The sequence below is a fragment of the Echeneis naucrates genome, chromosome 14 (assembly GCF_900963305.1).
Source record: "Echeneis naucrates chromosome 14, fEcheNa1.1, whole genome shotgun sequence".
In the NCBI taxonomy this organism is placed as follows: Eukaryota; Metazoa; Chordata; class Actinopteri; order Carangiformes; family Echeneidae; genus Echeneis; species Echeneis naucrates.
The window spans coordinates 18,856,492-18,872,405 of record NC_042524.1 but is presented as its reverse complement, the minus strand read 5'-3'; the positions used below and the strand labels follow the sequence as shown (position 1 = coordinate 18,872,405).

The 15,914-nt window shown below is 42.3% G+C and overlaps 1 protein-coding gene across 1 annotated transcript; it reads right to left on the bottom strand.

Annotated features, from left to right (window-relative positions):
- Positions 1-1,974: 1,974 nt before the first annotated feature.
- Positions 1,975-14,888, bottom strand: LOC115054637 (spectrin beta chain, non-erythrocytic 4-like). The gene is made up of 10 exons (XM_029519936.1): positions 14,766-14,888; positions 6,976-7,239; positions 5,338-5,571; positions 5,123-5,212; positions 4,755-5,033; positions 4,539-4,669; positions 4,222-4,426; positions 2,727-2,972; positions 2,453-2,587; positions 1,975-2,220 (listed from the first exon to the last, which is right to left on the bottom strand). The coding sequence occupies exons 1-10, from the start codon at positions 14,886-14,888 to the stop codon at positions 1,975-1,977; spliced, it is 1,953 nt and encodes a 650-aa protein (XP_029375796.1).
- Positions 14,889-15,914: the final 1,026 nt, after the last annotated feature.

Here is a 15,914-nt window from a genome sequence, read left to right as displayed (position 1 = left end):
AGCAGCATTAAATTGTGACTCCACCAAACTGATTAAACATTTATCTAGAGTCAAGCTTACTGCAGAAAGCTGGCGGAGGGAGCTGAAGCGTTCTTTCCAGGTTACAGCAGCCTTGCGGAAGGCTTCATGGCGAAGTATGAGCTGCTCTGCCTCATCCGTTTGGGCCTGGGGTTCTCCTCCTTCTGGCTCCTTGGACGTGATCAGAGGCTCCTTGGCTTTCAGCCAGGCTTCTGCCCTCACTGTTTCCTGGGCAAACTGGAACTTTTCCTGCTCTGAAGGTAACAAAAGACCAACAACGTAGTTATCATTACACCACACTCAAACAAATCAAAACAAATCTGTTGTTTACAAACTTGTGTGATGTTTCATGTATTATATCATAGTTAGTCTTATGGTTAACATAGCTATGTTGAAAATGAGCATGTGATACCAGTGCAAACAAGGAGAAGAATAAGATTCATACATGATTCATGACACATTAACTCATATAACAGGATGAAGGGGAGAAATTGCTTTAGTCCATTTGACATTTAACATGATGTTTTGTTAAGAGCTGCATCCACTCTGATGGAGACATGAGTTACTCACTGCGCTGTAACTTTTCCTGATGTTTGTCCCATTTTTCAACAAGATCCTTCTGTTTAGACAAGAGGCTGTCCAACTTCTCCTTTATCTGTGGTGGCAGACAGATCGCAGTACTGACAACAAGAACATGCCATGTCTTCATGAAGTATTATGAAGCATAGGTTTTGTGACTGTACAATAATAATAATAATAAACATAAAAACAAATATAAACATAATAATACATTTTGGGGCGTGTGGCATGACACAAATGCACAGTTTGCCTGACCTCTTCGGATGCAGGGTTGCCTGCAGCTATCAGGATCTTTCCGAGATCTGCACACTGCTGTATGGTCTTGCTGCGGCCATCGATTTTGGCTTTCAACTCTTGATGTTGTTTCATCATTCCCTCCAAAGCCGTCAAATCCCTGAGAAACAGTACAGCAGGTTGTTCAAATCAAATTAAGTGACCAAACGCTTCAGGGAACTCTTGTCCTGCAGGGTCTGAATTATTAGCTGTATTTTCCATAAGTATGCCAGTTTACATACTGGACCACAGCAATGGACTGATCAGAACCAGAGATGTACATGCTATGTCATCCATCCAGCAAAGAAATGGCACAGCAAAAACTTTGATGCTGGATTCAAGATTAAGAAAATATGTAGTAGTTTGTTCCAGTTTCATGATTCTGGTAATTTTTTCGCGTTATTTTTATGTAGAAGTTTCACAATGTCTACAACACAAACCCCCATATCCACAATATTTTCTATTTCTGGACAAAACCAGCAATTTTAAACATCAGCTCAGAGTGGGTGGGGGCAGCTTATGGAAATTTAATAGACTAAACCAGTAACTTAATTACTTAATTATTAACCAGTAACCAGTAAATAAACCAACCACTCCCAGCAAATCTCCATATCGAGCTGTGACTTTAACTATATTTGTAAATTGGCAATTTTGTCATTGAAACTTTTATTAACCAATTTCCTAGTTATTATTCTCAGCACATTCATTAATTGACTTTTCAGCTCAAAATGAGAGGAAACTGCACATATGTTGTGCCATCTTTACCAGTCCCATGGTTTTGTGTGTTGACGACTTTTGATTTATTGACATCTGCTATAAGATTTCAAACCAGGTTTGAAGTGTTGCACACGTATTGCACAGCTGCACTGGGAGAAATTACTAATAATACAAGTAATTGCAGAATAAATTTTATATCCTTCAGCTACATTGTTTAAAAGGTTGAATGAAGATGTGGTTTGAAAGTAGGTCAAGGTGGCACAGCAGCTTCATTCGACACTGAACACTATTAATTCTGTTAATTCTCCTGGGTCTTCAAGGTCACCAGTTAACTAAACACTGAAACACAAAATGTGGCTATTTCACCTGATACAATATACAGGTGTCTTACCTGGGCTCATCCCAGCCTATCTGACCCATGATGCCTTCCATCCACATCAGGTTTTCCCGCACCACTGAGAAGAACTGCACCTTGTCTGTTACTGAGGTGACCTGGACACGACTGGCTTCACAAGAGCTCAGCAGCTCCTTCCAGGCTTCCATTACTTCCTGCTCTTTGACCATGATGGCCTCAGCCTTCTCGCCAGCATAGATGGTCCTCAGCTGGGCAGCATTCTCCTGCAGCTGCCTCACCTGCAACACAAGGTTAAGGTGACATAATGACATGATGACAGTTTGGTAGAAAACTGAATATGTGGAAAATAAGTGGAACTGAGTTGAGAAATAAGCTATTCCAAAACATCTGTATGATATGATATGCAGCTGGCTGGGTACACTATTTTTATGAAAAATCAGTGTGATGGCATTCAAACCCAGCCAGTACACTCTTTTAGTTATGTTTTCGGAGAGAAGTCATATCACTTGCCTGTGCGACTAGCAGTTGAAGGGCATGCTCAAAGGAGTGCATGAGTCTCTGCAGGGTGGCTGGATTGGTGATGTTGGCTTGGCATGCCCTCACCTCTGGCAGCTGCTTCATCTTCCCTGCGATCTGAGCCAAGACCTACAATACAGTACGGCATCCTCATGATGAGGGCTTTAAAAATAGAAGCCACATGTCATGGCCAGACTGTCTACCCTGGAAACAGAGATGAAGACCATGCCACACCTTGGTCAGAGACTGATATCTGTTATGACTTTACCTCTTTGCAATCAGTGAAAAACTTGTGCAGCTGGTGCGATGCTGCCAACATCTGCCTACGTGTCTCCATCAGCTCCAAGAGGTCAGCCCATGACTCATTCAGTCCGTCTTTCCACTCAGCGATGGTGGCTGCGTCTGAGTGGCCACAGTCAATCATCTCATTTACCATCTTGTTCACCTGCTCCATTCGCTGCTGGCCAATGTTGTTGGTTTCTGAGGCAAACTTGGTGAAGGTCTCCTCGAGCACCTGAAACACAGAAACTACACAACACTACAGGGACCGGACACAAGCTGAGTCATTCTGATAAAACAATTTTATTTGGGCAATTTCTGCCTTAATGGGATAGTCACAGTGAGATAGTGACAGGGAAGCTGTGGGAAAATAGGGCCAAGCAAGAATCCAGGTTGGAATCTAAACCTAGGGAGCGAGATTTAGGGGTATGTGCATCAGGTGAGACACGATGAGCATGCTGGTACAAATCATTTTTCCTCCTATGTGCTCTGTCAGGTTAGACACCAGGGGCATGCTGCAACAGATCATATTTCCCCCTATCACTGCTTCTTTGTCCTCCATAGACCATGGTCCATCATCATCTAGGATCATCTAGGAGTTGAGAAGCTTCAGCAAGGACCCGCAGATATTATTACAAAAAGACAGTACAGCAGATTAGCAGTGGTGTTCTGGGACGGACACCAAGCAAAGAAACCCATCAAAGCCTATGCAATGGGCAGGCAAATGGCCACCACTAGCTACAGAACACATCATAAGAGGCTGTAGGGGGTGGGGAGTTAAAATAGTGTAGCTGCTGGATATAAAGAGCTAATACTGAAAACTGAGAAAATACTTCATTACACTTTTATACTAGATAGAGTATGCACATGGTGTGTTTGTTGGCTGTGTTATTTGAACACAAATGTTGAGTTGGTACAGGAACGGACTGATTTACTGTGCTGCATATATTTTATTTTGTTGTCAATAGGAGGGAAAATGTACAGTGTGTTTTCCTCCATCATAGAGGTGTGTATAAAACACCAACAGACATCATACTTCAAAATGTATTTATGCTGTTTAATTTTATTTTTTAAACCCTTTCACATGTCTCATCTCTTTAGAGATCTTTTAGATGAACCATCTGTAATATCAAGCCTTACAGCGCAGTGGGTTGTTAAGTCTACAGTAATTAATACTGACATGCACTGCTGAAAGAAACTTGTTTATCATTATTTTATAGCAACAAAAACTGTAAATTACGTGTGAAAGGACACAACTAATATTTACGAATATTAAATCATCTTTTTTTGGTGAACATAAACGCCAATTGCTTGCTCTGGAAAATGTCAGTTCACTATAGTTATATAATGATGTTGTGCTGTTTACTCAAAAATGACACAGTCTAGTATTCGTTAAATAAAATGCAGCCAGTTTAAACCGGCTGGGTTTAATATCTCTGTCCTATTGTATGGCGTAGCCACTAACGCCATGTTGAGGGACTGACCGTGACATCCTCCAGGTCCTGGCCCAGCTCAGTGGAACTGGCCACTGACTCGCGCTCTGTGATCCACTTCTCTAACTCCTCCACCTCCTTGTTGAGCTGATAGAGCCAGTACTGTTGCTCCAGCTTGGTTTTCCTGTGCTCAACCATGTCCTTCAGAGACACATACAGCCGATCTATGTGGGACTGCTGCTTGGTGATCTGCTCGCTGTTGGAAAGCAAGATCATAACTACAGTGCTATTCTCATGATATTTTAAACACCCGAGGGAAAATGTGAAAGTCAAACATTGAGTTTGTGTTACTGCTTTGTGAAGCAAACCTGTCTGGGTGTCCCAATTCCAGTAGACGCTGGCATTGCTGGGATAACATGCCTACTGTCTCTGCATATGTTTCCACTGTTTGCTCCAAAGAGAGATGGGCCTTCAGCAGCTGCAGAGTGCTTGACTCATCCTGAGAAACATCGTAGTAATGTCAGAATAACTGGATCATACATCATGCCATCACATACCTGTGTGAGGATCAGTGCTTTCCGTACCGTGCCTTTCTCTTCACTGACAAGATGCAGCTTCTGACCCGAGAGCCAGGATTCCACCTTAGCTGCTTCGCAATAGTACTGGTGAGCCTGCAGGGCTGCATCCAGCATCACTGACCTCCTCTCAGTCTCCAGCTGCAAAACTTCCCACAACTGGCGCACATGTCCCGCCCCTTCGCGTACAAACTCCACCTCAGGAGTCCTCAGTGAGGCTATAATCCCAGCACGGTCCAGGACCTCCTCAACACGAGCACGCCGCCCTGTCAGCTCCCTCTGGAGAGTCTGGAGGACCAATCAGAGGAAAGTTCCGATACTTAGAAGTCAGCCCACACTTCACCTTGCTGTGGCCAAGCATCATTTTTGACTCTTACCTGGTTCTTCTTTACATGCTGCTGTACACTCTGGAGGTTATTCCCATAATCCTTACAGGAAGCCACAGGAAGCCTCTCTTGAATCCACAGCTATTAGGTAACCAAAGTGAAGTCACTGACCATAATATGATATCGTAACTTCAAATGACGCTGGCTATACAAAAGAGGAAATATATGAAATGAATGGAAACTCAAAAAAGAAGGGTGCCACTTACTATCTCATCCTCAAGGTCCTGGGCAACTTGGTGCATCTCTTTGGACGCCAGCAGGATGCGGCGTCTCTCCTTCAGTGGCTCAATGAGCCGGACAATGCGGGTCTCCACCATGCCTGACTGCTCGCCTCCTTCCTTGTCACCTGCCATCAGCCCTCGCTGGGGTAGGCAGACCCCTTGCAAGCTTCCCAGCTCTCCCACGTCCTTGTAAAAGTCCCCTATCTGAGACTCCATTGCCTGCATGGAGGGAAGAGGAAGGTCACGTTACAGGCATGGGCAAACACAGCACATCAGCTTTTACCTATCAGAACATTTCAGGGGTTATGTAATGGACTGCCTCACTCTAAGGGAAAAAAGCATATGGTGCATTTTTTAATGCCATTGAAATCCTGTGTTTAAGAACATGCCACAGCAGCAGCCTGAATGGACGCATGTTGCAGCTGGGGGAAATTACATAAACTACAATGAACTGTGCTGAACTGCACAGTCTGTCAAAAGCATTGGCTTTATCAGCACTGATTTCAGATACACAAACATTTATTTCTCATGGGCAGAGCTGCCATAGAGGGTGGAGTCAAAGAAGCTGAAAACCAGAGACAAAATATAAGTACATTTAGTGAAGTACAGCACAGAAATGCACTCTTAAGGTACTTCAAATGAGTATCTATGCTTTATCCGCTCCACAGGCGATTTCTTTGTATTTCTTGCTGATTTATAAATTTCACAGCTATTTACTTGGACATAACCTAATACATTTAGAACTGTGATATACTTCATTTATGGATTAACAGCCCCACAGGTGATACAACCAATTCTGACAAACAAACAAACAAACAAAAAAAAAAACTTCACACGTCAACGCATCACCAGTAAAACAGCAATGATGCGCTCTACATGTGATGCAATTAAAGCTCTAAACGGACACAATTTGTATCAGTTTATTTTTTGACATTCTCTGTACATGTTTCTGCTAAGGTTTATTAATTTTTGCTGGTAAATTAATATTTTATGTTATGTTGCCCAAATACAAGATTATATTACCCCCAGAGTTAAAGCCCAGGGACATTATCATAAAAGTAAACTAGTTATGTAGCTTCATTACTGAAATTGTTAATGTTTTGCACCGAGCTTTATCTTTAAAAGTTGGTTAGGGTTAGGGGGTTAGGGTTAGAGTTAGGGTGTGTTGTAATACTAGGTGTGGGTTAGGGTTAGGGTTAGGTGTGTTGTAATACTAGAATAATAATTAGAACAACAGAATAGAGAGAAGAAATAAAAATTTGAAAAATAAATACAATGGACACTTGTAAAAATACTAATTACACTGAATCCGCAATGATCCTGATTTTGTGATAATAAGTGAAAACTTCAAAACACTATACAAAAACAATAAGATATAAAATTCTAATTGAGCATAAGTAAGAGATTGAGAAGAAATAGAGAGTAAAAGTTTGTAGAGCCTTGTGTAAACATGCAGGAGAGTTAAGCAGGACAGTGTGAGGGAGGCTGAGGATCTACAGAGGTCAGATCAGTGTTGGTATATCAACCAGCTGAGTCATTTGTCGCTTCAGAGAATCTCTAAATAAAGAGTTTCACATAAGAAAGAATATTCTCAGAGCAACCCTGGAGGTCCGTGAGGCTTGCCTGGAATTTCTGGAGCTGCTCATTGAAGGTGGGTAGATGGTGTGCCTGCTCCAGCTGAGGGGGCTGCTGCTCCAGATGGGAGAGCTGGTTGTCGAGGTCTGAGTAACTTTTCACCACTGGCTCAGGCTTGTTGTTCTCAAAGAGCTGGCGGGCCTTGGCCTTGGTGGTGCTCTCCAGGTCTGACCAGCATTCTCGGATTTCCTCCAGCTTCTGCTGAACCACTGAACGAAGCTCCGGCTTCTCCTGGATCAGCTCTTGACCTTCCTGGAGGTAGAAAGGTCAAACTGTTAGAGACCAATGGGTCAACTGACTTAATACAGCAAATATCACACTTTAGACTGATCAAAATCACCACATTACTTTACTGCAAGTCAGTTAAACCCAGTTAAATGCTATTCTGAAAGAATAATAGTTGGTCTCTTATTTCCTGGCTGAGTTTCTACTTGTACACTTCTTTAATGTCATCTTATGCTCCAAGGGATGGTTGGTATGGGCTAAGATAATTTTTGCCTCAGAAATCTGTAAACTGGACAACCGTAGCAGAAAGCTGTCCACTACTTTTGACTTAAAATACAGAAGATTAGATTTTATTCCTAAAATTAGATTCATCAGCATTCAAGTCCATAATATAAAGACATGCTATACATATATGATAGATAAATGGTTATATTGTATGGATTAAACATCTCCATTATGTCTGTCCATACTACACAGTTCTGTTCTTTACATTGCCCAGTGGATCTTCATTAGTATTTATTTCCAATTCAAACTGTTAGAAAGTAAGAGCCTAAATTCAATTTTGTCCCCAAAATAGCTTGGGACGACACAACTCCATGCCAAGCCTTCGAGCCCCCTGCATGCAGAGAGGCAGGTGTTTGGAGCAAAGTTTAGCCTCAGGCTGACCCAAAAATCATGCATGGTAAGTCTAATAAAGCCCCGTTCTGTCCGCTGCCTGTGCTTCCCCGCTCCTCTTCCCTCCCTTTAAATCTTTGGCTTTGTTCATGACGTGATCTGGATGAGGAGATGCAGCGAGATCAAAGCTGGTGGCATTTTCCTTTGTGTCAATGAAGCTCTATCCCGAAATAGATTATTACCAGTCTCCTCCCAAACCTAGACTTAGGGGAGTAAAAGGTGTTTTCCTCCTCTGACAGGATTTTGCATGTTTTTGCATCCATCTCAAAAAGCTCTTTTATAGCGTCAATACTTAAAAGCCTTTGATAATTTTGCAGTTCCCCCTCCTCACCCATGTTTTAAGAAACAAGCATTAATGCTTTGCTCTTTTATATTCCTAGTGGGTGATGGATTCATTATTTACTTAGTTTCTATTGTCATAACAACTATGCACATGATAGATTTAATCTTCCAAATCCTGCCTCTCTCCTACATTTTCCACAGAGAGCTGGACCTATATCCTATGGCTTTCATAATGCAGTGCTGCATTCCTCCTCTTGGCACAGGCTCACTGCTTAACTGCTGCTAGTGCTCACTCTCTCACACACCCCCCACCTTCGCTCTCTCCCATCAGCCTTGCTCTCCCTCTCATAATGCAGAGCCAGCAGAAAGCAGGTCTCTCTCTCTCTCTCTCCTTTTGCTCTCTTTTGGCTTTACTGACACACAGAGTGAAGCAGAGGGAGAAGAAATCAGAGAGGGGTGGAGAGGAGAGGAAAGGAAGGGAGAGAACAGCAGAGGAGAAGCAGACTGAAGAAAGAGGGGAAGCAAAGGAAGGGAGAATCAAAGGTTTGTGGAACAGGAATGAGGCTGCCGGTGAGCTAGGCTGTGCTACACCCTGGGCACAGTTGGATCCAAAGGGCATCTGTGAAGTAAAATTTTGAGGCAGTCATGGCTGGCACAGTGTGATCTTTTAATGGCACCCACACATGAATCATGCTAATATGGCAGCATTTTCTTGCCAAATTCTGCAGGCTCCATTTTAATGCTGATACAGCATGGTGAAATAGTTGGTGGTATTAAAGGGCTTGTTTTATACTGCTGGCACAAACAACAGTGCATAGATTAAAATAACACTGTTAAACTTATCTGTATCACACTTTTGCCAAAGGTGAACCACAAAAGACAGAAAATACCTAAACCCTCAAGACACATTCACATTCAGCTAATCAGAATCGTTGAGCTGCAAAAACTTCATGTCATTCTGTCCTGTCTGTGCAACCCACAACAGGACTAACATTACCATCATCTATATTTATAACATCAGCAACCAGTTGCCTCTATTGACAATGAAGGAGTTTCCTCCCAGCCATCAAACAGAACTTGAGAGGTGATTAAAAAAATTATTCTTTCTCATTTAATTTCAATAAAGTAAAAAAAATAAATAAAAATCAGACGGTGAATGCACCAGAAATAGAATAGTATGTTTTCACACAAACAGTATGCACTGTGGCAAAAGCAGGAATAATACAAAATACCATCTAGTCAGCAAGTCAACTAAGAATATACTAAGAAGAGCTGAACCACTGATAATCTCTGCAGGATATGAATAGTTTTTTGTCAAATCGGCTAATTTCTAGATGTTTTTCAGTAGGAATGGACAGGAATCAAAGAAATGCATTACATTTCAGAGTAACAATTAATTTATTGTGTACGAGCAGTCATTAAGTGAGGGAGGGAAGATGGTTACCTGCAGCTACAGCTGTGCAGTGTGTAGTGTTCAAGAAGGGAAATGTAAATGGACTGAGAACAGTTTAAATGAAGAGTGAGTGAAGATGAGATATAACAGCATGAAACAGTATTAAAGTGTGTAAAGGAGCAACTTTGTCTAACCCATCACACAATGCCATTTGGTTTCTCCAAATCTCACACAGATTAGTCAGAAGGACACTGAAGAGCTAAGGTAGGGTGTTCCAAGATACCCTGCTACAATACCTCACCGTGCAAAGATGTCACTGTAGAAGATGTGACCTAATTAATGATGCTAATTTGACAGATGATATGAGAGCATGTAGCATGTAGTGGCTATTCATTCAGTTACAACTGGCATAGTTTAAAGTTACGATATAGTTATATATATATATATATATATATATATGTGTGTGTTTTTGTCCTAGGAATAGCTACAGTCTTAAACTGCAACTGTCCTGTGTTGTGATCTTCTTTCTTCCCTGTTAATATGTTAAGTTGGACGTTACGGTCATGAGTCATGAGGTAAGTACAGAAACATGTTACGTGAATAGATAGAAAAATGCTCTATATTTTCCTTACTATTAAATAATGGGATGAAATCCGACTTTGAGAAGTTTATTTTTCTGTGCCTTGGTTGGGAACGTGGTGAGACCTGTGAGAAGTTGTTTTTTGTGTCACCTGACACCATTAAAAACAATAAAAAACAAGTAATAAAGAATGTGAAGCTAAAGTTATAACCGCTGTATGAAAGAGAGAATAACAGCAAGGGGCTAGGACGTGATTAGCTTTAACTTGAATGTCTTGGCTTGAGCTCCACACACCATTATTAAAGAGACACTAAAGAGTCCCACTGTTCAAAAAACAACACACACTTCCAGAGTTGAAAAAGTCTAAGAAATGTGGAACAAGTGTACTCATTATTTTAAGATGAGCTGTTGGAGTCTCCCCATGAAAAAGTGTTGGATAATTTGATTGTCAATACAGTGGAATCCCTTACAAGAGCTTAATGATGCTGTTATTTATTTAATAGCCTATATGTCAATGCTATCACTTTTTAAGAAGTGATAAAAAGAAAGTATATATTTGTAAATAATGCATATCATAGTGTTAAGTGATAAGAGGCAAAAGCAGGGAGAAAGTGAGTTTGAGTTTTCAAATCCTTATAACCAAAAGCTCTTAGAATTGTATCATTAATGTAACCACAGCAGACTCGTCCACACTCTCCTGCTCGACAATGGCTACAGCACCATGTGTTGTCATCCACCACAGAAAATCATCTCCAACATATGAGTAGTTACTGTTTACACCTGTCTGAGTAAAACTGTAAAAAAAAAAAAAAACAAAACAAAACAGTGTGCAGATGTGTAATGAATTATTCAGGCCTTAAAGTTGAATGTATACACTATAACATCTGCTATGTTAAAGATTGGCATTGGAGCTGAGGTGTCACTGATAGAAAGTACAGGCCTTTTTCACAGCAAATATTTGAAGATGGAACATTAACTGTCATTCTATTATGTCTAGGTGTCTAAGACAGTAAACTAACATAAATATCAAGATGCTAAAATTAAACAAGCTAAAGCAAACCCAGCCATCACTTCCTTATCGTCTACATCTGTGATTTTCTTCTATGAAAATCAATTAGATCTGTGAGCTGGTGCTGGACCATGGTTTATCTGTATGCCTACAAAGCTTGGACCCCTGAGGCCATAGTGAGCCCTGACACAAGGTCAGCTGTGCGTCCTCTGGTGTCCACGGATCTTCCACATACCCTGGGCCAGGACTGGAGCTACTCTCCTGGCTACATGTGCTGAGTAAGTACTGAGAGAGAACAGAGGTAAAGGGACGGGGCGGGAACCCTTCCAAAAGGACGCAGAGCTCTCCGATCATGGGAGGACGCAGCGTCATCTTTTCTCTCCGTCTCTCAGGTAACGGCAGAGAGAAGTGTCGGTGTAGATTAAGTAATGTTAGCAGACAGGCTGAAGATGGGAGGGTCTCTGTAACTGTGTATACGGAGGGCTTCAGACACAGAAACCTATGCCAGACAACATAGCAGATACAACCTCTTTGTAGCAGCCATCTTCTGCAGTCAGTGTCAATCCCTTCATCTTATTTCTCTGGTATTCAGGATGAAAGGTTACACAAATAAGCTGATGATTCAGAAGTAAAAGCAGCATCCTGTTTCAATCCGTTTTCATTGCCAGCTAAGATGTCTATCTACATCGAGGCCTATTTGAGTCAACTGTATCCACTGCAATCTGGAAACTTGAAATGCTGATATTTCACTGTTTACATTGATTAGAGACTGACTATGGGTTGGCACAGTGGAAAGGTGGCGAAAGGCATGGGACAGATAATTGTACTGGTAACAGTTCAATTCCACATTCTTCCCTTCTGCTATAAATTAACCAATAACAGCATGCGTCCCGCAATGTCTTTCTTAGTGTCTCATCCCAGACAGGTTAATAACACACTGTTATATTAACATCCCCTCTACTGTGGGTACCACAGTGGCAAACTCAGTGTAGCTGCTCATTGAATTTCAGAAAAAAATGTTCACAATGGTAAGAAGATCCTTAAATATGCTTAGTCAGGTCACATGTACATCAAAGAGCTTTGGTGATAGACACATGTGCATTGGGTATCCTCAAACTGTGTCAAGCTCCTCTTGGAATTTTACTTTTGCAAAGGAAATAATGGAATGATGTGATATGACGTAGGCAACAAGTGTAAATGTTTGCTTTTAATATATAAAAAATACTACTGATCCACTTGAACTACACTGTCTGTCTTGGTTCCCATTGGGCATCATAATTTTTGTTAACATTGTTACTCTTCCATTTACTGCTCAAACCACAACAACAGACTGCACAACCACTGATGAGCAGGGTTGCCAAAACCTTCTGACCATGTGAGATGATTTGGGATGAAGCATACTGAGAGATGTACAAACAGAAAAACTATACCTAGTGCATATTATAGATAGCAGTGCTGACACATGCAACTTTCATTAATGATTGATCCGCCTGTTATTTTATGGATTATTTGATTAATCGTTTGGTCAATACAATGTCAGATATCAGTGATAAATGCAGATCACAGCTTCTTAAAGCTCAAGCAACAGCTTTATATTGCTTCTTCTTTTCCGACACAAAGATATTCAGCAAGAGAAGAAACTTTTAAAATTATCTTGTAATGAATAATAATTGAAACTGTCATCATTCGTTTGAAATAAGTGAAATTTCACAGGTACAATGAACACAGTCCACACCTTGTGGATTCAAACCGGGAATCTGTTTGGCAGTCCTATTTTCTTAATTGCTCCACCTGTCTTTTGATGCTAAACATTGTTTGATCGTTGACTTTTCCTTACATGAGGAAGAAAATTTTAAAAACTCCAGCTGAGATGTTTCCACCTTGAAGAAAAAAGCCTGCAGTGTGTGGTTCAACTAACAATACCCTAATAAACACGATATCCTGCACTACTAAGCCATAGGACATGACACAGTCAGACAGACAGGACACAAATGATCATGTGCACACTGCTTGGTCTACAACACAGTCCCATCCAAATTCCTGTTTTAGCTCTTTTCCATCAAGACCAAACTCAACAAAGGTGTCTGCTCAGTGAGGAGGTCTAAGCATGATTAGCCTTCAAACATGTTTCACACACTCATGAAGCTTTCCTCATTAATTGCCATACTGTAACAGGGCTCGTCTTCAGCAGGCATTGTAATAATTAGCTACATAGCAATCTTATGAATAGTTTATACTGTGTGTACAACAAAAAATAATGTGTTAAAATCTATAGGGTCTGATGAATTTCACAATGTATGCAATAAAAATGAATAATTAAAACAGAAGGAAATGTCAACAAAACCTCTCATGATGTTAAAAGAGATGTAAATACAATTTTAGCAAGGTCAAGGAGAAGGTTCACCAACCCTAACCCTAACCCTAACCCATTGTGTAAAATTTATCTACAAGGCACATGTGCAGGCTGTTCTTCAATTAAATAAGAAAACTTAGTATCAAATTACAGGCCGAGGAATTACAGGCTTCTAGCTGCAAAAATGGTTTCTGTCTGACATTTTCCTCATGTTCTTGTACCAAATTTCCCCTGGGGATTCATAAGGTATTCTGAATCTGGTAAAGCTCTGGGTCTGAATTCAACAGGGCACTTCATGGTTTAAGCATATCATTTTCTTTTCCCCCAGAATGTAATCAATGTGAATTAATTAATAGGCACAGTTACCCATTCACCCATTACCCATTTAGTCCGAAATTCCACTGAAAGTGTTAAAGTCTCAAATTATGTCACACTAAGATGGACAAAACAGATTGTCTTCGCATTTTTACATTCTAAGCAAAATTACACTTTATATAACCTCGTCCTGCTAAAGCACCTAGGTGTCATATTTTCCTATAGTCATGTCCATGTCCTGGTCATCAGCAGCTTCATGTGTGACTGATCCTAAAGTCCAATTTTTCTGAAGAACAGCAGCAATAAATTTGTGACTTAATGCAACGTGCCATTAGCAGAAATGGAGTCTCGCTGGCTAATTTACATCTCAAGAGCCCACCTGAGCATCAATGAGGCAGAGGGCATGGAGAACATTCTGTGTGGATGATGGGATGTTACTCTATCACGGGAGCAAAGCATTATGGGAAACACAGGACAGTAAAAGCAAACCTCTGGATGTTTTCCTGATGTAAAATGACTCCTCATGAGCTGTTGTTTCCAGCATCCCTTGAATAAAATTAGAGAAATGTGCCTTCTCTCTGTGTTCAGGCTTTCGCTGCTGCAAAGGCTCACATGTCCTCTACATGATTTACTGTAACCTCCATAGCCAGACAGTGAAATTCAGATGGTGTGCTCTCAGTGCAGGGATCACACCACCTGTGAACCTGAGAACAACACAGCCAGTTTAACAGTGTAACCTTGAGGAATGTGATGCAGGGCTAGAATGAGCAAAGTGATGAGTGATGACATCTCCCCCACTTTCACCTATTCCATTTCACTGCCACCACACCCACCGTCAACACTGATTCTTGGTCATGTGCTGTCTTTGGCATGGTACCCCCCCCCCCCATCTGTCCTCCCATCTAACCCCTCCCCCCACCGTCATGCCCCGGTCCCCTCCACTCACCTGTTCTATCTTGGCCAGCCATTCTTTATTGCGGGCCAGCTCTGCCATAAAGGCCTGGTGCTTCAGCCACTTCCTGTGTAGCTTTTGAGCCTCATCCCGCGCCGTGTCTCGGGCCATAAGCATCTTCTCCTCCACCCGCTGTCCCAGTCACTCAGCTAGGGGAGACAAAAATAGCCACCATCAGGAGCCCAGCGCTTCTTCCCCCTTTCCCACAGGACGTCCTGCCTGCCTCCTCTCCGCTCCGCTCTGCAGGGGCCTGGGTACCTGAGCTGTCACCACCCTCCCCAACCCCCACCAGACACCCTTTTCTGGAGGAAAAAAAAAATCAAGATAAGCACCTCAGCAGCAGTGGTAGCAATGGAAGCACTCAAGCCCTTCCGTTGGGTCGGCCCTGGGTCCTCATGCCCTACCGCTTCATGGCTCCTGCGGTCCTGATGCTGCAGTGCCTGCTAGCCAGTCTCAGAAAAGGCAAACCAACCAGCCAAACAGAGGAAATGCGCCAATGACAACACTGGCAAAGAATGACACACATCCAAGGTTCCTTGCGGGCTGTGGGTTTTCTTCTAGCTCCGAATTTCCGTTACAATCCAGACATCAGCCGGAATGGAGACGTAGCATGGCCACAGACGGATCTCTGAACCAGGGCAAAAACCTGAGCATCCAGCCCTCTCCAGTCCTGGTCCCTGTGTAGTCCGCTCTACCGATGCCGACAGGAGGAGGAGGAAGCGTTGAAGTGGGAGGAGCAGGCTGAATGGGATGCAGAGTCAGTGCAGAGGAGGCCGGATAACATAAGCTATCCGCTGAAAAGGTGCTCACAGGGCTGCTGTGGAAAGAGACTATTTTCCCTCCCAGGTTCTCCTTCCTGGTGTCCCCCAACAGCTCAGCCGCGGTTGGTGCATGCTGCTGCAGTCCTTGCCTCTCAGCTATGCTTCTCTCTCTCTCTCGCTCTCTGTGTGTGTGTGTGTGTGCGCGTGTGCGTGAATTTGTGCTTGTGTGAATTTGTGTGTGTGTGTGTGTGTGTGTGCACGAGAGTGTGTGTGCAATCACAATCAGCACTGCAGTGCCGGAGCAGAGAGAGAGAGGGGTAGAGCGAGAAGGAGGGGAGAGAGGAGAGAGACAGCAAGAGGGGAAGGGGAGAAGAGAGAGGGA